Here is a 26,763-nt window from a genome sequence, read left to right on the forward strand (position 1 = left end):
ATTTCTAACCTATGAATTCTCACACTTTGCCAAACTCCAGCCCGCATGCATCACTACAGAGTTGTATCTCTGTGCTTGTTTTACAAATACTTCCATGGAATATGCTCCAACGAACTTAATGCATTTGTAATCGCCTAAACGAAAATATTCCTTGACCTCCTAACTAGTTGTGCACACCCCCTCACTGAAGAGATGCTGGAAGCTTTTTTTTTTTTTTAATTCTGATAGCTTCTATTCTCAGACACATTACTTTTGGAATTCTTTGTTCCCTGTTTCTCCCTTTTTAGATGGCCTCCTCCTCTTTCTCTTAAATCTGTTCCCTATCCTAGTAACCCTTTACACTTTGTGGTGTAAATATGCCTTGTGGCGAATAAAAGGTTTTAAACAAGAAACTGTTCAATATTTAATCATAACTGAAAAATATTTTTTGCTAGTCAACCACTTCCGGTGTGAGCATAATAAGTCACCAGCCAGTTTCTTGTTTATCTAACCAGTCAGTTGTCCATAGGCATGGATATGATATAAATGTTAAAGTATAACACTTTAAAAAGCCCCCTCCACCCTAAAAACAATTAACTCTGATATATCCTAAATGATTACCTATTTTTTATTTGTTTTTTTTTTTAAATAATTTTTCTTTATTTATCTTTGAAATATATAAATACAGATTAAAATATATTATTTAAATTTTGTATTTTTAAATTAACAAAATGTTTTTGCTTAATAAAAGAAAATTTTTAATTTTGTAAAAATTTGTATAATCATTTTGTAAAATTATTCACTTAAAAAAATTATGTGATTTTTTTTAGACATTTTCTTTATTTCATTTGTTTATTCTTTTTTTGTTATTTCATTTGTTTTTTGTTTTTTGTTTAATGTTAATTTATCTTTTTTTATTATTTCTCTTATTTTTTAAGCATTCCAACAAGTAATTTTTTTAATATATATTTTAAATATATTTTTATATTTTTGTGGTGGGTAGAGGTATTTAATAAGGGAAGGAGTGTAGAGTTGAAGGCAACTAAAAACAGAAGATGCAAATTGTATTATGTATATATATATATATATATATATATATATATATATATATATATATATATATATCATTCAGGTTTGTATTTTGATAATTCAGTTTTATTATCAATATTTTCTCTCTTTCACTTTTGCACCACAATTGGTCTCGGATGGTTTGCAAGATGTGTATCCCTGGATGTAAAATCTGTATTTGATTGCATGTGAACTGGTTGCTGAATTTCCATAAAATGACAATTTCACAATACATGTTGATTAACATCTTTACACTCACATAATTATCTTTGATTTACTAACCATTGTGTTCACTTATGGTTTCACTTCAAACAATATGTGCAATATGGATATGAGAATCGAATCAACTCAATATATAACATATTTATAACTTACATCATATATAATGTTTTGGATTTGAGATATACATCCAAGAGTATTCTTACTTCAATGTGATACACAAGTAAAATTATATAAACATTAGAAAAGGCCCTAAGCTGAATGATAAACATTTCAATGTTAACCGTTTCGCCATAACTTAACTCCTGACGAGATGGTTACAAAGCTCTACCTACATATTGAACACTTTTAGAAAAACTATTGATTTTCTTTTAATTCAATATATTTGAACTTATTCAGTTCATATATATATATATATGTATATAACTACACACACACATATAAATACACATCCATATATAGTTAATACATTATAGATTGGAAAGTGCATGCCCACACACACACACACACACACACACACACACACACACACACACATATATATGGGCATAATCAAATGTAATGGAAAAGAAGAAACGGAGGTTGTTTTTATTTCAAGACTTTCTCAAGATGACTGTGTAAAGTGGGAAAATGTGCTCTTCCAGCCTATTGCTAAGATTCACACAAAAAGCAAATGCCTGCCCCCATCTCTCTTCTATATAAAGCTATCAGAGGAGATCGCTTCCTGGTTACCTCCTGTTATTAGGGGAGATAACTCCATAGGTACTTCAGGTGCAGATGAACTTTTACCTATACATGTCCCTCTCCCCTGTGACCAACAATATGGTGGGGTACCTGCTGGTTATCAGGATGCACAATCAGGTTCTAAATTAAGTTTTCCAGGACAATGTTTTATCTGCAATCTGTACATAATCTTGAAATTGAATAGGTGTTTTTTTTTGTTGTTTTTTTTAAATATTTTTCACTATTACTCTGATTCTTGGAATAGGTAATCAAGTATTTCATCCCAATAGAACTTTTTGTTTTATTTCTGCAACAGTTTTTGGAAGGGAATCATAATTTCCACCTGTGAAAAGGATTACAACACCAGGACCTAATCCAGTGATATTTGTGGGGATAGGGAAGTGAACGATAGTTTCTGTCATTCTTTTTGTGAGTTTAACACCATTTGTGGTAACCAGAAATCCTGCAAACTCCACCTCCATTTCAGCAAAGTGAAACCTGTCTGGATTAAATACAATTACTTTGTCTGATATAATCAATTGTACGGCAGAATGAAGACTCTATTGAGTCATCACACAGAAAACTGTTGTTGATGCATCAGATTTTACGAGTCATATCCACTGTGATGTCAAGCTGATGGATATATCCATCTCCTAATCCATGGAATCCTTGAGGGACCAGCAGTACCTATATCAGCCCCAGTTGGTAATGAATGTAGTAGCATCCCATGCAGCTGGAGATAAGCAGTAGATTGTGGTATCTGTTCCATGCGTCCAGTACTATTTTTCTTGTGTGAGCTGATATCATCAGAACCGGAATGAATGGAGATGAGGTCCATCCCTCTTTTGCGTAACCTCCATCCTTGAACACCAAATAGTAGGTGTGTTTATCAGTACCAGTTCTATTATCGCGACATCTCTGTCTATGTCCTGCTTCACCTTCTTCCAGTGATGAGGAAAAGTAATGGTATGTGATTTGCTGTTGGTGTTACCCCTGGAATTAATTTTATTTCTAAGGGTTTATCTGCCATTGTTTGCAGTGGTTGACATGGACATGTGTTAAACACACTTGATTTAAAATGTTTAATTAGCCATTATTTTAGTTGATTTCTGTTGGCTTGAATGAAATGATTTCTTGTTTCTTCAGGACAGACATTCTACACAGGATATCAACATGGGGTCAGTTCCTTATATTCCTCAAGGAGGTGTTTTGTGATAGTGAAGTCAGGAAAATGAGAGGCAATAAGTGCATCTCTTTCAAGGTCATTTGTGACAAATAAAGCTGAGAATTATTTTCTGACACATATACTGTCTGATGTGTCTCTTTTTGTTCCCACCTTTATGTGTGGAAACTAAACACCTCTGATGTGTAAGTGGCTGTCCGTTATGCTCTGTATCCAATGGGTGGGTTACACAAGATACCTTTCTGGGTATCCAAGTAGTTTTCTGAATTTCGGACTCGCTCAAACACGTCTGTGTCCCTGTTGTGCTTGCAAAGGAAGAGGTATGATGACTGTGCTGGCTCACCGTTTTTTTTTTTTCTTCAGTACATGTCCAAATCTTGCATGACATATATGCATTATAGTTACATCCACTGTCACTGAGTGGGGCTGGTTCTGGGGCACACGATTGAAATTGCTACCTATCTCACTCAAGGTGAGGCATATTCGCCAGCTGTGTCTTGTGTTTGTGAGCAGAAAAATTTATCTGAGGTACTGTTAGTGAAGATGAATGACTCTCCACTTCTTGATATTGGACTCCTCAAATTTATGGCATACAGCTTTCAGATGCACCATTAATTTGCAAAATTGGCACTTAAGTCCAGCTGCTGAACCATCTTTGTGACTCATTGATCCTCTAGGGTGTGACGTCTTTCCACATCCATTGCAATGTTTGGAGTATCATGGGGGTCAAAGAAGCCTTGTTCTCCTGGTTGTGCCGTTTTTGGTTCAACCTTTGTACACCAGATAGTGCAAGAGGGTATGCTGCATTGTTAAAGTGAGGAGTTGATTTGTTTGTTGCCTCCAAGCAGACCAACTGTTCTAATGTAATAAACAAAACTGCCTCTGTCAGTATCCTCTTTTAATATTCTGTGTTTCTAAGTCCAGTTATTATCTATCGAGCTACTATGTTAACTGAATAATCCACTTGCTGCAGGTAAGTTTGTTCATTTTGATATTGAATTTGAAATTCACAAAATTTGGCTTGTCCACGCAGTCTTGATGAGAAATGTGTTACTGACTCATCCTCATTTTGCCTAATGGAGTGGAATTTCTGTCAGTGAACTTTTTTGTGTAATCCTTTCACTGCCACCAGTCGTATCTGACAAAAGAAGGTACTTCTCTGTGGCCCTACCAGTTCAAAAAGTAGCCTTTTTGTTTTTGGTGTACATGTTTCCCATAGTTCATTCTGGATTGCAGCTGGGTGTTCTAATCTGCATACATCCTTGTATCTAGCCCATGTGTCCAAACAATGCCCATTTTCCATCAATGGTCTCCAGTCCTATCAAGGGCCTTTCTATTTTTATTTTCACCCGTGACATGTGGAGACGACTGTGAAGAATTTCTTTTCTTAGCTCAATGTTTTCTTTCTGAAGCTCAAGAAGTTGCTTTAATAGATGTACACTTTCTGACTCCATGGTGTTTCGTGGAGAGCACATTCAATGTCCACTGCCGGTTTATGAATTTCTAAGCTTTTCAATGTTGATCATGTTCATCGTGCCATGTTATATGGGAGAATGTGTCCTTCCAGATCCACATGAAAAGCAAATGGCTACCCTCATCTTTTCTTTATACACAGCTCTCAGAGGAGATAACTCACTAGTTACTTCCTGTTTTCAGGGGAGATAACTCCATTGCCACTTCCTGTTGGCAGGAGTTGATGACACTTTTGCCTATACAGGCTGATTTGAAAAAAAAAGCAACTTTAAAGTTAACATTTGTAGATATGTATTGTGTCTATGTCGTTAAAAAATGATTTTGTTTATTTCTTTTTGAACAAAACATAGTTGCTAGAATATTTCTGCACATAATAAACGCACCACATATTTTTAATTCTAATGTCTGTTTCATTTGAAAAAAAGAATAACACATTCTTTTCTCATCATAGATGCATTATATATTTTCAAATATTAACATGTTTTTTTTTTTTCTTTTTACACAGTGGTCACCACTTATCAAGGCCCGGAAGCCACTCAGGGATAAGGGGTATTGCAAGTACATTACGTTAGTGTGGAGATTTGATGAAGTGTTTACTTAAGGGGGCAGTTCATTAAGAATTTGTTAACGTTGGACTTGAAGACATCCAAGTTGTAGTCAGGTGGGAAGCAGGCAGACAGAACAGAGTTCCACAGGCGTGCAGTTCTAAGAAAGAAGCTTTGTTCATGGAATCCACGTTTTGATTTAGGCACAGATAAAGAGTGGGGGAAATTTTTCACAGTGGATTCAGCTAGACGGGTGTTTTTCATGAAAGATTGGCGAGGGGGGACCAGAGATTGGAGTTCAAACGAGCACCTGCCATGGAAATAACAATAAAACAAGGATAAGCTCGCAACGTCTCTTCTGTGGGAGAGAGGTTGCAGGATAGAGAAAAGGGCATCGCCCACTAAGCCACGAAGTCTATTTTGTACTCTGTCAAGGCAGGATAGGCTGTTTTTAGCAGCTCCTGCCCAGATATGGCAGCAGTATTCCATCCTTGGACGTACTTGGCTTTTATATAAATAGAGAATTGCATCAGTAGTGAGATATCTTCTGGAGCGGTAGAAGGATCCCACCATATTTCCAGCGACCTTGGCAACAGATTTGATGTACGTGTTCCATTTCAGCTCAGGAATAAAGGTCAAACCTAGAAGCTTGTCAAAACACGGGCCCTCTCCCAGACGAGAGCCATCCATCCTAATTGATGCCAGATGGGGATCAGAGCGTTGATGATGTAAAGATAGGAGTTTAGTTTTTCTCCAAATCCAAATTTTCTCCAAATCTTGAGAATGTCTTGAAATAAAGATAAATCGTTGATGAATGTATAATCAACTTTCGGTCTTTCCAGTTTTGATTTATCATATATATATATATATATATATATATATATAGCATATATGTTATAGAAAGGAATAAGGACAGTATGCAAGTAAGGAAGTAAGAGCATAGAATATGTGTATATTTCACTATTATAAAATTTGAATTTTCATACTTTAAATTTCTTGAGAGAAATAAAATACAAAACTCATATATGTGTGTATGTGTGTGTACGGTTTAGGAAAAAACACAGAGGGCTCAATTATGTTTATAAAAACATTGTACTCTTCATTATATATATTTTTATTTCATATGTACCCATATAATATTATGAGGCGATATATATTTACTTTAACAGGGTTGAATACATGAATATAGCATAGTACTAATAGTATCAAAATATAGTTATAGCAATTAAGCTACACAGAGTTTTATATGTGAGGGACTGCATTTGGTCTGAGTATTTTCATGTATATATAATTGTTGGAAATTGTGAAGCATGCTTGGTTTTCAGTTCAATTTGGGGACAATTGCTCTTTGAGCTTCAACCTTCATATTTATCGAAAATTTATTTATTAGTTATTCTAATCCAATATTTATGTTTTATAAATGGAAAAATTATAAAAACAATCTGCTGATCTGTTCTGTTATTTACTAACAATACAATTGTGCTTATTCTCGAAAGTAGGTTGTACAGAAAAAAATAAGGAAATTGGACGCAGTTTTGAAATCAACTTTTGCCAATTTTAGTGTAAATCAACTGAAAACAAGTGTATGTGTGTGTATGTTAGGTTGGTGCAAAAATAATTCGTTTTTGACGTTCAACTTCATGTAAAAAACGACATTATTTTTGCACCAACCTAATATATTTATATATATATTTATTCCTCCATGTTATTGAAATGAGTCATAAGATTTTTTGAGACACATAAACTTATGACTATGTCTTATGAGCTTATTTATTGCTAATTAGAAAGTTCTTTTTCAAGGGAGATAATCGCAAATAAGGGAGGTAAGATATGTCATTATGTTTTGTTATACTCACTAAGAGATCTTTTTCACAAATTGATCCTTGTCCATACTGATTAAAGAGACAGACCCATTAATTTGGTATTAAAATGGCCAATTTACTATCAAACACCTTCAACTCATTTGATCTTTTGGAACAAATTAATATCTTGTGGTTTCATTGACAATTTGTTTTCTGGATTCTTTGACTACTGAGATATTTTGATTATTTGCTTTTTAGGAAACCAGCAGATATCTTGAGAAATACAAAGTAGACTGGTAACACGATATTGTGTTATTAACCTACCTAGCTGCATCATCCTGACACACAACATACCTCAAGAATTTTATAGCTCTGGTAGCAAAAAAAATTATACTAGCCTCCACTTGGAGCATTCTCTTTAGAAGATTTATTTTTTCTAAGAAATAATTTACATAGGAAAAGAGTTAAAGATGAATAAATGTTGAAAGTAATTTTTAAGCCTTTAAGCTATCACTATGAAAGTAATTTCTAGTTATAATTAAAATGTACAGATCAAAGCTGTTTATTATGGTTCATTTATGTTCCAACACCAAAGCAAAAAGCATTTCTCAAAAATGTCACTATTCTATACAAGAATTGAAAAACGTTTTGGCCATTTTTTTTATTGGGGTCTTTTACTGCACTGTTTGGCATCTTTTGTTCTTAGCTGGTGACGTTAAACGTCTTTTTTTATCATGATACCACTAGTGTTGATGACTACTCTCCAGGCATTATGATTATTGATCATATACTCTGTGATGTTTAGAGCATGTTTTGGCCAACCACGGTATTTGCCTCTGACATCAAAGGACAACATTCTGTGTTACCAAAGATTGTCATCCGTTCTCTTCATATACATAAACCATCTCAATCTTCCATATCGTAGGATAACTTCCAAAGAGGGAATGCCAAATATGTTAAACCATTTCTTCAACATATCTCTTTTTAGTTTTCTTGTTAGGGATTCAGTTGCAAATATTATCCTTTTCAAGGGATTTGGATCGCTTGATAATGGCGTTTTCTCTATTTGAACACTGTGACTGCTCTATATAAATTATATCTGGTCAACGTATTCACAACTGCAGTTATAATTTTTTATAAAAACGACAGGATCTATTTTTTTCTTTTTACTTCTATTCCCTTCAAATAAGGCACACCATTACTAAGACTTAATGGGCTACTGTGAATTCCATAGCCTTGAGCCCCTAGAGGAGGAACATAGGCCATCTACAACTTTGTAGATGCTTTTGTAGCTAGGAGTTCTTTTTTTGGGGATGAAGGTGCTGACCCCCACATCCAACCTTCCCAGAAAGTACATACAACACCTAGCCTTCCTTAATGGTCACCCATCTGGTACTAGCCAGGCTCAACGTTGCTTAACTTTGGTGATCTGGCAAGAACCGTTGTGTCAACATGATTGTGCCATTCGCTATGGTGAATTAGGGGGCTAGATTTATGAGGGCATTTTAAGTGGGGAGTTGTGTAGCAAGATGCTTATTCACTTTACATTTTAATTTCTGCATATTGGTACAGTCAAGGAACAGAGCAGGTAAGCAATTCCAAATGTGAGTAGTTTGAGGAAAGAAACAATTAGAGTAGAAAACCTTTTGGCATATGTGTACATTGATAGTGAAGGGGTGCGACTTTGCTACTTATTGGTTTCGTCAAGGGTAATTATGTTGAGTGGACACAAGTTCAGCAAGTTTTTCAAAGCACATTCCATAGAAGCACTTGCAAAACAAGCTCAGGGGTGCAACATTGCAGTGATAGATTCGAGACTGGGTATAAAGTAGCAACAATACTACATGTATAGGTGTTTGATGGCTTTGTCAAGGTATAGGATACTGGCAGGTGCGAGAAATTTTCTAGCACAGTAAATGAAGCTTACTATTTTAGCAGCAGACTTGGTAGCATTTTGCATACATTTATTTCAATCCATGTTACTTGTTCATATTAGACCACAGAGTTTGAATGTTGAACTTTCAGGAAGCATGCTATCTTGAGAAAGGTGCTAATATTTTTAATACCAAATGTAGTCTTACATGACCTAGGCAGCTAATATATACAGACAATCTTGTGAAATTACTCAACTCATATCATTTTTATTTGGCAACATGGTATCCATAAATGCTTTGTTTTATAAATATGAACCCCATTCGGGAGCAAATCTGTGGAAAACATTTAATCTTTGTTAGGACAAGTCAATGTTGTCACGAAGAAATGTGAAAAAATAAATTTAAGGTTTAATTTTTATGCTGTTGTATTTGGATTATATCATAACATAAAGTTTTTGACAATCATTGACGCTTTTTTTTTTTTTCGTTTTTTTGAAATAAAGAAATATTGTTATTATTAATGTAGAAACACTGGGGACAAAACAAAATAACATTATGTATAGCACAATGGGACGTATTGCTGCACAGATTTATCTCCCTTTCATAAAAATGCCCATTTGACATTGACCTCCACATGCAAAAATATGAGTTGTCAAATTCACACATATATTTCACTATTTTTAATATACTTTGTTGTTTAATACTTTGTTGATCCTCAAACTGCCATCGATTTTATTTAAAATTGATAATTACTTGGAGAGCCCTTAAATTCAACCAGTTTTTAAGACATATTTGCTTAAGATTTGGAACAGTCACCTATTAGTATTGATTGTTTTTTGGGTTTTTTTCTTAAGGATAAGCTTTTAAATGGTGACTGAAATTTGGATTTGATGTCGTTTATAATAGTGATAATGAAATCATTCTGTGCAGTGCATAAGAGCATGACAACTCTTCATATGTGCATCTACACGTGTGGGACACATGAGGTGAAGTTTTGATAAATTTCGTAAAGCACGAGTTCTTTGAAAAAATGCAATGTCTCTGCAGCCAAAGACTGATGAATATGTTCTATGCTTAAGCAATTCTGAACATGGAACAAATGTTTCTGAAAGTCATGAGAGCTCTGCTACCTTCTGACTTCGTAGGTGTGTACTTATGTCTTAGACACAAGGAGAACAAAAAGATGCTGAGGATTGTTGTTGGTGAGATGTTTAATAATTTTGTAGGTGTTTATTAAGTCAATTTTAACAAATCTAAGCACAAAGAAACAAGATGTCCAGCATATGGTAGGTGTCTGATGGAAAATATTTACTTGAGCTATTTGTGTGAATTAAGATATATATTATAATAATAAGATATAATTGCAACATAAAAATATATCAAGAAGTATGCATTCAAGACTTAAGAAAGATGCAAAAGTTATTCAAACAAAATTAAGTACAGAAGGATAATAAGAATAAAAATTGTTGTACAGTTTCACAATTGGCAATTTTTACTCTCAACCCGTTTATCATTAAATACTGTAGAGACTGGAAGAGGAAAAATGTCTAAAACGGACAAGCATTTTAGTTATGTAATTTTTTTTTAGTTATTTGTTTATTTATTAGTTTTTTAGTTATGTAATTTACTCATCTATAATTACGGATATTATATGTTAATGCCTAAGGCTTCAGCCTGCCAAGTGTCAAGATAAACCTGACACTGAGCAAAACATTATTTGAATGAACGGTTCACATATAATTTATGTTTCGATATTTTAATACTTTATAACACGTGCCCTTCACTCGTTTGTTTCCCTATTTTTACGAATCTTTTATGAAGTTAATGGCTTAATATATTAGGCTATATGCTAAAATTGCTTTTAGACAAGCTGTGTATAGTGAAAAAAAAATGTGCAAAAATAAAAAAAAACGAAAAACATGTTTCATACTCCTTCGTCCATACTGTCACCATTGAATATTGTTGCACTCAACATTCAACAATTGTAAACACATGCACACTTCACTCATTTGGCCTCCAACTTTCTATCAACTTTGCCTGGAGTTGATGGTCACTTTTAAGAAATCTTTTTTCATATATATATTTTATTATTATTATTATTATTATTATTATTATTATTATTATTATTATAGCACCCTTGTTTTTGTGTCCTCTGTCAGTTTGTTTAAATGTCTGTGTATCAAGCAAATTGATATTTTTGTTATCGTATGTATGTGCCTTCAAATGTGTACTTGCATCTGATATTTGAGAGCACAAATTACAAAGTGTCATCGATATCCTACGATGAGATATTTATTGTTATTGATAATTTTTACATGTTCTGAACCATTTTATTTATCTCGGCTGTTGTCAACCATTTCAGCCATTGTATCCTCTCGTCTTATTCATCAGATGCAGTTTAGTATAACTTGTGGTAAACTTGTGCGAAATATTCTAGGATAAATTCCCAGAAGGTTAACAACAATGGCAAAAGATGCATGAAGTGCAACAGCTAAAATGTTATTTTTTTTGTTGTTGTTGTTGTCGTTTTTGCACCAATTCTTTGAAATCGGTTTCTCTGAAGAAATATTTTGTTCACTTTAATACCTTATTAATCACAAATAATTTATTACATATTGCTTATGTTATATATATATATATATATATATATATATATATATATATATATATATATATATATATATATATATATATATATGTGTGTGTGTGTGTGTGTTATTAAAAAATGTATATATAAAGTGTATCCCATCAAAAGGGAGTAACCTAATGCATGCATTTGCATCAATCTCTATCACTAATAAAAAACAATGATAAAATATTGACTTATATATATGTTTGGAGACAAGGACGATTGACACAGGTAAGAAAGACATTTTTTTGATAACATGAATAAGTTAGCCTAATGAATCTGGAGTTGCGTTTAAGGACGTGATGTTTGATCAACACTGCTAGAGAGCCATGATTTAATATATTGTTTTGTTTTTAAATTCACAAAACTGTTTCATGGTAAACAACTGATGATCCCTGAAATGACATTGGAACTATTGTGAATTCGAGAAAGCAAGTTGATTTAGCGATTGCAGGATATTAAATGACTTACTGACAAAATAATTTTCTAACGAAAGGCTACAAAATGTAAAAATATTTAAATTATTTTTTTATATAGTATTAAAGGTTAATATATAAGAATACTTGTCACAAGACTGTTAAAATTTATTCTTGAAACAAAAGTTTTGCACCACTTTATGTTCCCCTTATGAAGATAAATGTCAATAATGATACTCAAACTTATGTCTAGAATCCTTATTTCAATTTTTATCAAAATGCATGACATGATTTTGTTTCTAAGAAATGTCTAAAATTTAAGACTTAAGCTTAAAGAGCCGCAAGAAAGAATATTATGTCCTCTGAAAACTCTTTAAAATACTCCAAACGAGTTGAAATTTTTTAACTATTTATTCAATAATTAATGTCTAAAATTGTGAACTATTTATTAATTAATGCCTAAAATTCCATAAAGATTAAAGGTTTTATTTGAATTTTCATGAAGGGCGTTCACCCCCTTTTCACTCTAGTTGCATAAAACTAAATTAAATTATAGCCTACATTTGGACTTCTTATGTCTAGAAACTGCCCTACAAAATTCATAATGATCGGTTAACTAGTTTTGTAGTGAATCTTATACATATACATATATAAACATATACACATACCTAATTATATATATATATATATATATATATATATATATATATATATATATATATATATATATATAATTAGGTATGTGTATATGTTTATACTAATACTGATACTGAAGGACCCTTTTCCAGATAACTCTACAGGTTGACCCAAAAAAAACGGGCCCAACTCTAATTAGGCCCCGTTTCTTAGTGTGTTGTCCGAATGAAATGAAACTTTGGTCATAACTAGTTTATTATATCCAAAACATCACATCAAAACACTAGGATCTTTGGCCTTTTTTCTCCAGAGACTGTAAAATGCTCAGAAAAACAATTGAATTGTTTTTTTTGGTCACCCTGTATACTCAAATTCATCATAGAACTAAATGTTAATACCAAAATTCCTTTCCTCGATGTTCTCATAGATATTTCCAACAATATATTTAGCATCTCTATCTCCAAAATACCCACAAGCCTAAGTTCTTGTCTTCTAAATTTTAAGAGCGAATGGCTTCCTCATTACAAAATAGCCATCACCAAAACCTTCTTAACCATGGCTACCTAATCTCATCTGATAAAAAAAAACACTTATCTTCGAACTAATATATATCAAGCAAGTACTTATCAGTAATGGATTTCCAAACTATATTGTCGACCAGCAAATAAAATCAATGCCCCAGAACTTGAAAAATACCACTACAAATAGTAATACTCCACAACATAAAAATCCTAATACCATTAACCTATTCTACTGTAACCAGATGTAACTAGGCATTAAATTAGAAGAAAAGCCTATAAAAATATTATCCGTAGATATACTTCCCCCCCACTGACAACAATAACATTAGACTTATCATATATTATAAAAAAATTTTAAACCCAAAATCTAGTAGTAAAAATCAGTGCCTCCCCTACCCTCAAACCACTAGAACAAACCAACGTCATTTATAAGTTTGAATGCCCCTTGGGAGAGTGCAACTTGTATAACAATATAAAACTAATAGTTATGTTATATACATCGGTTATACAACCATCATCCTATCATGTCACCTTACCATGCATAATACAGAATCTAGTGCAATATTACAACGTATACAAAAACAAAATAACTTCCCCCACTGTCTAAAGTTAGAGAAATTCTAGTCAGCAACACACAAATAATACACCACGAAACCAATGTCAAAAAGTTTAAAATAATTGAAGCACACTCAAATGCTTGTTGCAACCCCACTTCCACTATGTGACCTAGTACTGACCACAAAACTGGGCATTCCCCATTTCCACACTCGACACTCACATTCACCACTGCTACTATAAAAAAAAACCTACCAGCGCTCCTCACAAATAATATTCACACATCTTTCCTGACGATGTCTTCTTGGAAAGACGAAAAGCACCACCGCAGTCAACTTCAAACTACACATGGTAAATTTGATACACACTATATGATGTAATTCATATTCACACCTCTAACGCAAAAGAAAGAAAACAACACAAACCAAAAACACCCCACATATTTTCAGTTTGACTTGGTCTTTCCATTTAAAAATATCCCAAACAATTCATGTTTATGTTTTTGAATTTTTGAGATGAGGATCGAAAATTTGGATTATTTGAGCTACTGTTCTCATTTTGAATGTTATTATCACAATATTTTGGTGGATATAACCTCCAATCTTCTTCGGGTGTCTCTTGTCGGACTCAGGGAAACTTTCTGTCAAATTCGGGAATGGTTCTGTTTGAAATACCATGCAGATTCCCTAGTTTGGCAGAAAAATTAATGGGTTTGACAAGATACACCTGAAGAGGAGTCAGAGGTTACATTGGCCGAACGAAACGCTTAAGATGAGAATAGTACTTCAAATAATCCAAATAATCCAATTTATATTTACCTCTCAAAAAAAAATATTCATATTTATTCCTTACAAAAAATAAATGCTCTCTTTCGATTTGACAACTTTATTTTAATCAAAACAACGCTATACTAATTTGAAAGTGAAGTAATTTTGCTCTTTAATTTTTATTTTCAAATATTAATTCTTTTGATCGGCACACGAAAAAGATAGCCAGTAAAATTGAAACAATAAAAAAAGGGTATACTTAAACAAAAGCACTCTGTTGAAAAAATGTTGCCTTCACACAATATATATCTAATATATATATATATATATATATATATATATATATATATATATATATATATATATATAATTGAGTATGTGTATATGTGTGAACATCAATTCAACAAGATTCCTTTAATTTCTTTAGATCTTTTAAGCTTAAATTTGAGACATTTTTAATGGATTTGGATCAAAATTGGAATAAGGATTCTAGACATTTACAAAAAAGCATATATATATATATATTAATTACAACTTAGGTAACTGAAAAATTGTTCAAGTTTATTAACTTAAATTTTTCCTTATATATATATAGATATGAAAGACTCTGCCTATGAAATTTTTGGCCCACGAAATGTGATGTAAAAACTTTTTGTCTTTGCATACAAAAAAAAATTCAGGATATGAAAGATATGAGTGACAAAAAGACTATTTTCAATTCTTCAAAAAATATTATTCGAATTAATATATATATATATATATATATATATATATATATATATATATATATATATATATAGTTCAATTGTAAGTTTTTTTAATTCATTAGTAAAAAAAACGAATAGTCCTGAAAATACACAAAATGTAATGAAAAAACAAAAAACAAAAAGGTTTTCTTACTAAGTATACTTTTATATATAATCCCCGTATTTTATGTGATTGTAATTTTGTAGTTTTCAGTGACATTTTTTCCAATTCCTATTTAACTTGTTGTCACTTGTTCTTCAATCCATTTCCTTGATTTTGTTAGGTTGGTAATCCAAAACCTCTCTCTCTCTCTCTCTCTCTCTCTCTCTCTCTCTCCTTTTTTTAAAATTTTTCCTTCATTGCACATTTTGATAATGCAACCCTCAAGATTTCCTCATTTATTTTCTCCCATCATTCCATCCAATGAAATAAATTCTGATCAATTGTTTTTAAATCCTATTTTTCTGAAAACTCCTCTCTTAAAATTTAAAAGTTATTCATTTCTCTCATAGTTATATATATTAGAGTAGGTAATAAATATTAATTTGAATGGCTACACACTGTTAAGATAATGTTTATTATTAATAAATTAATTTTGACAATGAGAATATGATAAAAATAAAAATGACAAATTGTTATACCATATTTTATATTCTACGTCTATATCCCTACTGTCACTGCTGATTTAATATTGTTAGTTATTATTCAGGAGAATTAGAGAAAAACTTATGGTTGTCATTGATATCAATATTAGATTAATTTTAATACATAAATATGGGGATATTATTGTTATATAAAGCAAAATAAATAAACTTATTTTGGGAAGCTAGGAGCAAAGTGTAGTATCTGTTCTGTTAGGTGTTAAGGACTCCATAAAATAAGTCAAACGAAAGGGACGTGTAAAGGTCGGCAATGATATGTTTGCTTTTTCGTCACAAGACCAATTTTTAATCTAAAAAAGATGAGAGAGATATATTTCATCTTTTCTGTCCTTGAAGGTGAAATCCTTCTAGACTGTGGCAATAATAATTTTTTTGATCCAGTCCAGAGTTACAGAGTTACCCTTTTTGAGGAATCTGGATTTTCTTCACATTAAAAACTTGCTCTGTCTCTGCGGAGAGGCACTAGATTACCTATAGACGTGCCGTAAATGAATGAGGAATTATGTGTACTTCTCTTTCCAGTTTTGAAACCTATATTAACATTTTTATAATGTTTTGTAAAACTTCCATTTTTCTTTTTTACACTCCTTCTCTTATACTACTATCACTACCACTTTATTATTATTATTATTATTATTATTATTATTATTATTATTATTATTATTATTTATTACATTTATTTATTTACCTCAGCCTCTTATTGTCCTTTAGTTTTTGTACTGCTCTATTCCCTTCTATCTGACACTTCTCATTTAATCAGTTTTTCTTTTCAAAAAAACGTACAATTTGCAAACAAGCAAGCAGATCAGAGTGTTATCATTATTATATAGATGACATCTTTCATCTGTTCTTTGCACTATTTCTGCAACTTTTTATCAATTTCTGTTTTTGCTGTTTTTTTTCAACCCTCTTTTCACACAATTTTCACAATACATAATAATTGTAGTTTCTGCACAGTGTATTTAGTTAGTATATTATAATTCTTATTACATTTTTATGTTTTTATTACTTTTGTACTGTATCTCTATAATGCTTACAATAATATTAATGATATCTATTTTCTTTTAAAAATATATTACATGTATAAAATATGTATTTTCCCATATAATACTTATAGAATATATGTCCTCTTGTTGAACGTTTCACATCACATATTAATAATAATGTTTCTTTTTCCTTTCTTGTCTGTTCTATGAAATGTACTTTATACTAATATGCACATAGGTAAAATGTATACAGGTGTATATAAATAAAATGTATGCAAGTCTATATAAATGCATGTGCATGATTTTGAAGATGAAGAAGAAGAAAAAGAAATTCTTGCAATGTTTTTTTTGTATGTTTTCTTAAAAGGTTTATGCAAAATTATTTTTTATTGTTTTAAATTGCAGAAATCAGGTTAAATTGACAAAAGTATCTACCATGAGTGATTGTTGAAAAGCAAGAAAAAAAAAGGACCATATATAAATTCGGCACTCCAATTATGCCCGTAGTTGAAAGGAACAAGTTTAATATGACACACGCTATATGATGTAACTCATATTCACACCTCTAACGCAAAAGAAAGAAAACAACACAAACCAAAAAAAAAAAACCCACATATTTTCAGTTTGACTTGGTCTTTCCATTTAAAAATATCCCAAACAATATATGTTTATGTTTTTGAATTTTTGAGATGGGGATCGAGAATTTTTTTTATTTGAGCTACTGTTCTCATTTTGAATGTTATTATCACAATGTTTCGGTGGATATAACCTCCAACCTTCTTCAGGTGTCTCTTGTTGAACTCCGGGAATCTTTCTGTCAAATTCAGGAATCTGGTTCTGTTTGAAATTCCATGCAGATTCCCAGGTTTGACAAGATACACCTGAAGAGGGTCGGAGGTTACATTAGCGGAAACGTTGTGAGAATAACACTCAAGATGAGAATAGTACTTCGAATAATCCAAATAATACAATTTCTATTTACCTCTCCCCAAAAAATATTCATATTTACTCCTTACAAAAAATAAATGCTCTTTTTCGATTTGACAACATTATTTTAATCAAAACAAAAATAACATACCAATTTTAAAGTGAAATAATTTTGCTCTTTCATTTTTATTTTTTACTTCAAATAAGCCTCATTTATTATATTCTTCAAATTAAAATTAAATTGCTAATTTTTATTTTTAAGTGATTACTTAAAAAGATGTTTCATATTAGAAGCTGTCTGGGCTAGATTACATCATTTTTCCAAATAAATTGTCGCTAAATATGTTTCTTTATTGGCAATAATATGTTGCAGTAAGAACAAATGAAAATTAGCTAGTCAGAAACAAAGTTGGATTTTTCAGCTTAAATGCTATTTGGGTGTGACTTTGAAAATTCGACAGGATAACTTTATATGTTGAGTTATTAAAAGAAAGAGAAAATGTCTCACAATGACAAGTTATTGAGGAAATTTGTTTATTTGTTAGGAAATTTTCAAATAACATTACAACATGATTAGTACTTATAGTACCTTACCATTTATATATATATATATATATATATATATATATATATATATATATATATATATATATATATATATATATATATATGTTGTAAAAGTTGTTTTGTGGTTTGAAAATATGTTTAAAATAGGGAAGACATGGTGTTCCTTGGCATTATATATGACATTAGGCTAAACTTGTTTATTTCTTCTCTCTGGAAAAGATTGATCATTTTATTTATTTCATTTTGAAAATTGAATAAATTTTTACGATTTTAATTAAACAAGAAAGAGACTTTTGAGTGCCTTCGATTTATCAAGGGGGAGATAACTATGCTTCATCCTGTACATGTAAAAATGATGCAAATTACTAGAATTTATTTTTTTAACCACTCATGTATGATCTTTCAATGTTTAATCTATACACTGCTTTTTAAAAATGTTTTATACTTGATTTTGAAATATATTGCTGTTTTCATTTTTAATTCTTTGTTTCTTTTAAAAACAAAATATTTAAAATATTTTTTTTCATTAAAAATATATTAAAATTTTTTTACTTGTTAAAGATAACTTTTATTTATATTCCTGTTTGATTCAATTTTTCCATCAAAAGCAATAAATAGCCCAGAAATATTGCTGTTCCATTAAAAGTTATTTTTTAATTCTAAAATTGTGGAAAAACATATAATCATTAATTAAAATATTTGGTTTTACTTTTTAGTGATTTTTAATGAGAAACCAATGTTCTATTTAAATTATACTTTCATGGCGAAAAATAGAATTTACATTATCCAGAAGTTTGAGACTGTTGTTATCCTCATCTATCTGTTATGCTCACAATGTTTCGAATCATGCACTCTCTGCGTTTCTTCTCATGTTTGTCACAGTCAGTAACCTTGCAGGAATTCCCAACTGATCCCGCCATTTATTCTCCTGATAGATTACTTACTGTAACAAAATATGTTCGAAAATAGCCAGAGATTACAAAGATTGAAACGTTGAGGATAACCGTCTGATACATGTGCATGATAACCAGGGTTATGGAGTCAGAAGGTATAAGATTCAACTTTGACTCCGAGGCTTAGGATTTCAAAAATTCTAAAATATCCAAATTTCTAAATATCTAACCCCAACATTTTATTCTAAAGTCTTCCAATATTCAAACTTTTTTACTCCTAACATTTTTATGACTCTGACTCCTTCTGAAGCTTCTGACTCTGATTCCAAAATCCTGATAATAACAATGCCTCGTCTCAGAAATATTTTCAAAAAGAAAATCATTGGAAAATTGGCAGAGAAATTATTATTTACTCAAATCTTTTGCAACATTTAACACAGTGGTTGAATTCATTTTTTTTTATATATATATATATATATATATAAGGATCCATTCTTTTAAAGATTGCATCTCTAAATCTGCTTAGTTTTGTTAATGGAATTAATTAAAGAGGGTATGCAGATAATAATTTCTAAATCAAAAAGAAAAATGAACTTTCAACATTTTATTTTTCCTGCTGAATCAAATTTTAAGTATTAAATTTATTATGTAAAAAACAAAGAAAGATCTTAATATAATTTTTAAATAGGCTTTTAATTAAGATTGAGACGTTTTAACTAGAAATTGATAGAATTTATTCATTCAAAAACTTAATTTATGAAAGTTTGCATTGTATTAAGACAAACTTTAAATAATAATAATAATAATAATAATAATAATAATAATAATAATAAAACAATTAATAAAAAAAAAATGAAGAAGGCAATTCAGTTATGAACACTTTTAGACAAGAGACATATATTTTCTTGGATTACAAATACTTTTGAGTCTGATTTACATTTTACCTGTTTTTACCTGGGTACCAAATCAAAATTATTATAAGCTTCAATGCTTAAGTTATTGTTAGCCTTGGAAATTAGTAAAACAAAACAAGTTGTTCAGCACCTTTTTTACATTGTTATTGTTAATTGTGATACTAATTAAAACTGAATTTTTACAAAAGTAACCATTAAAAAAAAGAAGTTAACTAATACCTTGAACTAATTCTGTAGACTTTTTTTTATTATTTTAAATAACAAGTTCACTTGAATTAATGCAAAATCAGTTGAATCCTTCCACTGTTGTTGCTCTCAATTTTCCAGAAAATTAAAAAAACTTTTTAAATAATCTTTTGTCCTTTCTAAGTTCTTTTTCTATGTTTTCCAAGTGTTCTTGTGTATGTATATTATTTTACAGGACTTATGATTAAAAAATGTGAAGTTTTTGCACATTTCTAATTAATGTTCTTTTCTTTCTGCCCTTGTAGGCTTTTGCCTGGTTCAGTGACCTACTAGTTGAGCATACTGAACTGTTTTGGTCCTTGTTTGCAGTAGATATGGACGCTGCTCTGGAACTACAAGCTCCTGACACCTGGGATAGTTTTCCCCTGTTCCAGCTTCTCAATGATTATTTGAGAAATGATGGTAAGTCGAGATGACAGTCAGGTTAGGGATGCATGTATAATTTTGAATAAATTATTTCAGAAACAATATTATTTGAATAAATAAAATAACAATTGGAAGAATGACAAAGAAAAAAAAACTCTTTGCATGCATAAACTTGTTTCCCCACTCTCACGCCTCCTTCTTTTTAATTGAGATTTTTATCAATTATTTTTTATTTTGATGCTTGACCAGAATTCTCCCTATATTAAAAAAAACAAAAATAAAGAAAAATGTACCCATGTTGGAAAGAAAATATTGTCATCCAAAAATCATATAAATTGATTATAATATAAAGAAAATCATTTTTAAGTGGATTTGAGTTTTTCCAATGCCCCTCCCCCTCTTTAAAATGGCTTTCTAAGATCTCACAAGTTTGAATTATTTGGAGTTTTCTCCCTTGTTTCTTCCACCAGTTTTCAAAATGGCATCAGGAGACAGCCATAAAATTTGATTTTCTTATTTAAAAATAAAACTAGTTGATCGATTTACATGACTTTTGGAATGCAATATTTTTTTTTTCTGTCATGGGTATGTACATCATAGTGATTTTTTTTTATTTTTGCTTTGTAATATACTGGGAATTCTTGACAAATGATGAGATTTTTTATTTGGGTCATCACTTATCAAGGCCAAATGCCACTCGAGGAAAAAGGTTAATGAAACATAAGTGATTGCTAACTGAAAGATGAGGAACACTATAGAAGTGCTAAACATTGATCAATGATATAAATTGTGTTTCATTACTTATTGACAGGGGTACCCAGCGTTGTCCGGGCTATATGAAAAAAAAGAAAATGCAGTTGCATAAATTTAATTATTTTTACTGTGCAATAATTTAGATCAGTTTGAAAAAAAAATTCTGCTAATGTCGGCCCACTGCTACGAATTTAGAATAAGGGCATGTGATCAAGCAAAAAAAGTATTAAACAGTTACGATTAAAAAAAATTGTGATTTACGCAATGATCATGCATTTAATAGTAATTTTATCTTTTAATCAACCCGCAACTAAATTAAGTGCCACTAAAAAAATTGAAATAAGAAAATTGATTTTGTTTTAATTGAACTAATCGCTGATAAAAACAAATGCCGAGTAAATAATATCAAGTACAAAACAAAAAAATATCTTACAAAATCTTTTAACCCTGTTTAAATGCAAAAACTTACCAGAAATAAACATTTTCAAAAATGATAAAAATAAAAAACAAAATGTCTGCCATAAGTTGGGTGTGAATGCAAAAACTAATAGTTATGAGAAAACCCTCTAACCCATTCAGCTACGGTAATGGTCATTACATGATGTTGGAAATTTTTGTGTTTAACCTATCCGAAAGATGAACAGTTCAGGCACGTGCAGATGAGACGATTTTACGTGACTCCCACCATCAAATTCTGCGGTCATTAAGATAGAAAAATAAATATTTACAGGAACTCAACTACTTCTACCAAAAGTTACAATGGACCAAGAAGATCCGGATTTACATAGAGATAACATAAAAAGAATTACCAAAGAAATACAAAAGTTGAACATGGCTTTACTCTCAGAAGGACAGTTACATACAACACAGAAAGCATTTATACCGGAAGATCTAAAGTCTCCAACCTATGTGTTGCCTGAAAAAATAGAATTTGAAAGCTACTGGAAGCTCCATACTTGGGCCCACATAGGGCGATCCAAAGACAAAAAAAACACTTCCAGATTGAAATACCATCTGGAGAGAAGTAGTCTCAATAGAAAGACGGAAACAGTTAAATTCTGTGAGACCAACAACAACAGTAACACTGACAACAAAAATACCAAACAGTGAACAACAAATGAAATATTTTAAGAGACACGGAATCTCAAACACAGAATGAACAAGACACCACAAGAACCTAATGTTACGTGTTCATGCAGATGTGTTCGCCATGCAAAACACAATGATCATATTTACTACAATTGAAAAGGGTTATAACAAAATTTCACCTCCCTGCAAAAAAAAATAAAATAAAAAATAATAATTATCATAGTAAGAAACCTAAACACACTCCACCAATTTACAGTACTTTCACCCGAGGTTCTTGCAATAGCTCTGCTATTTCAGGCAGTGATGTATTGTAGGGATTCATAAACTCCCAACCAGATGTTTACCTATTAGCTGTCACAGAGAAAATGGTTAAATGTGTCACTATGCATAGGCTCGATGCATCCATCCGGTCAAAAAGAGAAAAATAATAAAAATTAATTTACCAATGGGAGTGGCCCCGGATAAAAATAAAGTTAACAAGCAACTTTGCCTGTGGAAGCCACCTAAAAAGAGATAAAAGCTCAGGATTTCTGTAAACAAGAGAGAAGGGAACCAGACAACAAAGGAACGACACACAGGTGCAATCAGGCGAGAAGTCAACTGTTGAAGCCAGTAAACACTCCTCTTTATGACCTTTACTTGACCAACAAAAGAAACAAGGAATAAGTACTCTTTATAAACATTCTCCTTCTTTTTCTCAATTTATTCTAATGCCTAACTTTGTACTATTTTAAAAGCTGACGACTCATAACAGTGAACTTTTTAAACACTCACATTCAATCTAGTTTTGTTTATGATAAAAGTTATTCAAACCTTAAATGTTCATAGTTTGTTTTGTGTTAAATGGAATTCTATTTGATGCTTTTCTTATGTTGTGATATACACAAACCAAATTATAGCAGGACATTGATGGGAGGAGTTTTTTCCCCTTTACAAAACTCAAACACAAAAATAACTTTTCTTTACAAAACAAGCAAACTGAGGATTATGAATGAATATTTGAAGATATAAAAAAACTTGAAGCATAAAAACTATTATCAAAATGACTGGATTTTGCATTAAATAGCCCAAAAAGGGTTGATATGCCATAAAACAAAATAACCAAGCAACTAATCTCTCCTCTCAACCTGAACCGTCTTTCTTAAAAGATACAATATATATGTATTGATTATTTACATTTTATTTAAACTAGTGTTGTCGTCCTCCTCCCTTTCCTCCTCCTCCTCCTCCTCCTCTTCCTCCTCATCATCATCATCATCATCATCATCATCAGCAGCAGCAGCAGCTTCATGCCCATCTTACATGTTGCTATGTGTTGGACGGAAACACTGATATTTAAGTTTCAGCCACTCTTCTTCATTTATAATGATGTTTTTCCTGTATTCAAATCTGATCGTTGTGGATTATTTATGTATTGTGTATGTTGATGTCATGTGGTCCAGTTGTGCTGTGGCAGTCACTCAGGGTCATATCCTATGTCTCATGGCAGTAAACTTAATCCGATACTGCAAGGATCACATTCATTCTGACTGGTTGCTCTATCAGTTGTTTTACACTCACGCTGTGTTTAAAAGATCCACAAAACTTTGATGTTGATGCAAATTAATTGGCAACTTGAGCGAGTAGTCGTTTCTGTCAGCAACCCTCCAAAAAAGAAAAAATTGTTGTGAACAATAACAAATATTTATTGAAACGTATGAATAAAAATAATGATAAATTATAATAATAAAATGGAAACGTTATGTTACTTTTGTTGGAAAGAAAAGACAAGTTGAGGAATTTGACTGGTACTACCAATGGTTAGATTACTTACAAGACAGACAAACAAACAAGAATTATTGACATCAATACTGCCATCAAAACATCCAAACACAGATGGGCAGGGAATTTAGCCAGACAACATGACAACAGATGGTCCATCAGGACGACGGAATGGACACCTCGTGAACATAAGAGGCCAAAGGGAAGACCAAGAACAAGATGGAGGGACGACCTGATACAGCACATGGTTCCCACATGGTAGCGAATAGCTCTGGACAGATGGCTAAAGTCCAGGGAGGAGTTCCTCATTAAGTGACAAAACCCTTGTTGATGTTGATGCTGATGAAAACAATCCTTATCATTTCCTTTCATGTTCTCCTTGGCCTTTTCCTACCTGCTAACCTTGTTACCTCAATTATTCTACATCTACTAACCAGAGTTCTCTCATCCATCATGATCAAAATCATGAAGTATCCTGTTCTTAGCAATTATCTGAAGACAATATAATTGTCTGAAGACAATATAAATTATAACTCCTGATTAAAAACAAATGAAGACCAAAATTACAAAAAAATTTGGATTTTATTTTATTTTTACTTTTCATTATTTTAAAAATTTTGTTTTATTTATTTATTTATTTATTTTTTTTCCAGAAAATCTTTGCAATGGCAAGTTTCATCAGCATCTACGAGATGTTTTCGCCCCACAGGTTGTGAGATATGTGGACTTGATGGAGTCCTCAATCGCTCAGTCAATTCATAAGGGGTTCGAAAAAGAACGCTGGGATGCACAAGGGTAGGTTATTTACCTTTCCAAGAATTCTTCAGACTCTCACACATTTACTTTTTTTGTTGTCTTTTATCGCTTTCCTGATCTATCTCTTTCTACACACACACACACACACACACACACACATATATATACATACATACATACATATATATATATATATATATATATATATATATATATATATATATATATAATATAAAGAAGTAAAAATTCAGTTTACAAACCAAAAGCTTCCGTAAACTTAAAGCGAATATTAATATTTATGTAGTTATACCAACTAAATAAAATGCTCAATATAACCAAGATAGGAAATAGCGTTTATCATAGAAGAACACAATTTAAGTCTTTAAATTATATTTTACATGAATATATTGTTCGACAGAATACTCATGTAAGGGATATTAAACAGGGCTCTATGGGCAAAATTATCTTTAGCTGACCTTTGACAGCTAAATATTTTCGTTTACTAGCCAAATAGAAAAGTTACTGGCCAAACCCACATGATTTTTAGAATATGACATTTTCGTTCTGTGACGAGTATGTACATTATAAATATTTTTCTGTGTTTTTTTTTAATAAGTGTAATTCTAAATATACAATAAATTTTATGTTGATACTTGAACGTATAAACATTCTCATTTCTTCAGATATTTTTTTAAACCAGCCTTTGTAAAAAAAAGAGTATATTGTTCTATTAAACTTTTATTGTTTAAATAATTTAACTTTGTTCATTTTATAAAAAAAAAAAAAATAAAAAGTTGAAAAGATATTTTTCACTCAGTGGTGAGCTTTGGAAGATTCTCAGTGAAAGAAATACAATCACCAAAAGATAAGTGTTTCATTATTTCTAGTCGCCATTTTGAAAAAACACTCGCAAATGCGACTGTTTTACTTGCAATGTAGAGCCCTGTTAAAATATTTTAATAAGTGGAGTTTCGAAGAAATGTGTTTTTCTCATCAGAGAAATGAATATATTAAAGTTATAAATTTACTGGTACTGCCATAAATCGAAACAGCATTATAGGAAAACTAATCATAAATGCAATAAAGTTTTAGTGCAAAGAGTTCATGAAATGTGGAAACGAAATGAAAATTTAAAAAAAAAAAACTTAATTAAAAATTAAAGATTAAAAATCCAGATGAAAGGAAATGGAGTGAAGTATTTTCAAGACGAAATGAGAACATATGGGAACACTGATCATTTTGCCCTGAAAATATTTAACCACTCCATATGAGAAGGACGCATTTCTTTAAAACTTGAATTAGGGAAATTTCAATTTCTTGTTTCAGTGTTCTGTCGAACAACAAATTCATATAAAATATAATTTACAGTTTTAAATTTCTATATATATATATATATATATATATATATACACACACACACACAAAGTGCCTTTAATAAGTTTCCAGACTTTTTTAGTATGGGCACTTAATTAATATTACACACATGAAACTCTAGTCCTTCTGAAGTAATCTCCTCTGGCTGTAATGCACGTGTTGTACATTTCCAACAACTTTTGGAACACCCCATGGAAGTTCTCTTGTGTGAGTGTGTCAATGACCCTCATCACAGCCTCTTTCATCTCCTTAATTGTCTCATAATGATAGTCTTTAGCTTAGAGAATAACCAAAAGTCACAGGGAACAAAGTCTGAACTATAAGGAGGCTAA

General features: G+C 31.2%; 1 protein-coding gene across 19 annotated transcripts in view; it reads left to right on the forward strand.

The window, feature by feature from the left end:
* LOC145294584 (calcium-dependent secretion activator 1-like) overlaps positions 1 to 26,763 on the forward strand; it is a 649,478-nt gene that overhangs the window by 546,090 nt on the left and 76,625 nt on the right. For all 19 annotated transcript variants that reach the window (XM_080141411.1, XM_080141392.1, XM_080141393.1 and 16 more), the window contains 2 exons: positions 20,578 to 20,734; positions 24,955 to 25,096. In XM_080141411.1, the coding sequence (XP_079997537.1) occupies positions 20,578 to 20,734; positions 24,955 to 25,096 (299 nt within the window). The remainder of the gene's footprint in view (positions 1 to 20,577; positions 20,735 to 24,954; positions 25,097 to 26,763) is intronic.

The sequence above is a fragment of the Euprymna scolopes genome, chromosome 2 (assembly GCF_053919585.1).
Source record: "Euprymna scolopes isolate OS-2025 chromosome 2, ASM5391958v1, whole genome shotgun sequence".
Taxonomy (NCBI): domain Eukaryota; kingdom Metazoa; phylum Mollusca; class Cephalopoda; order Sepiida; family Sepiolidae; genus Euprymna; species Euprymna scolopes.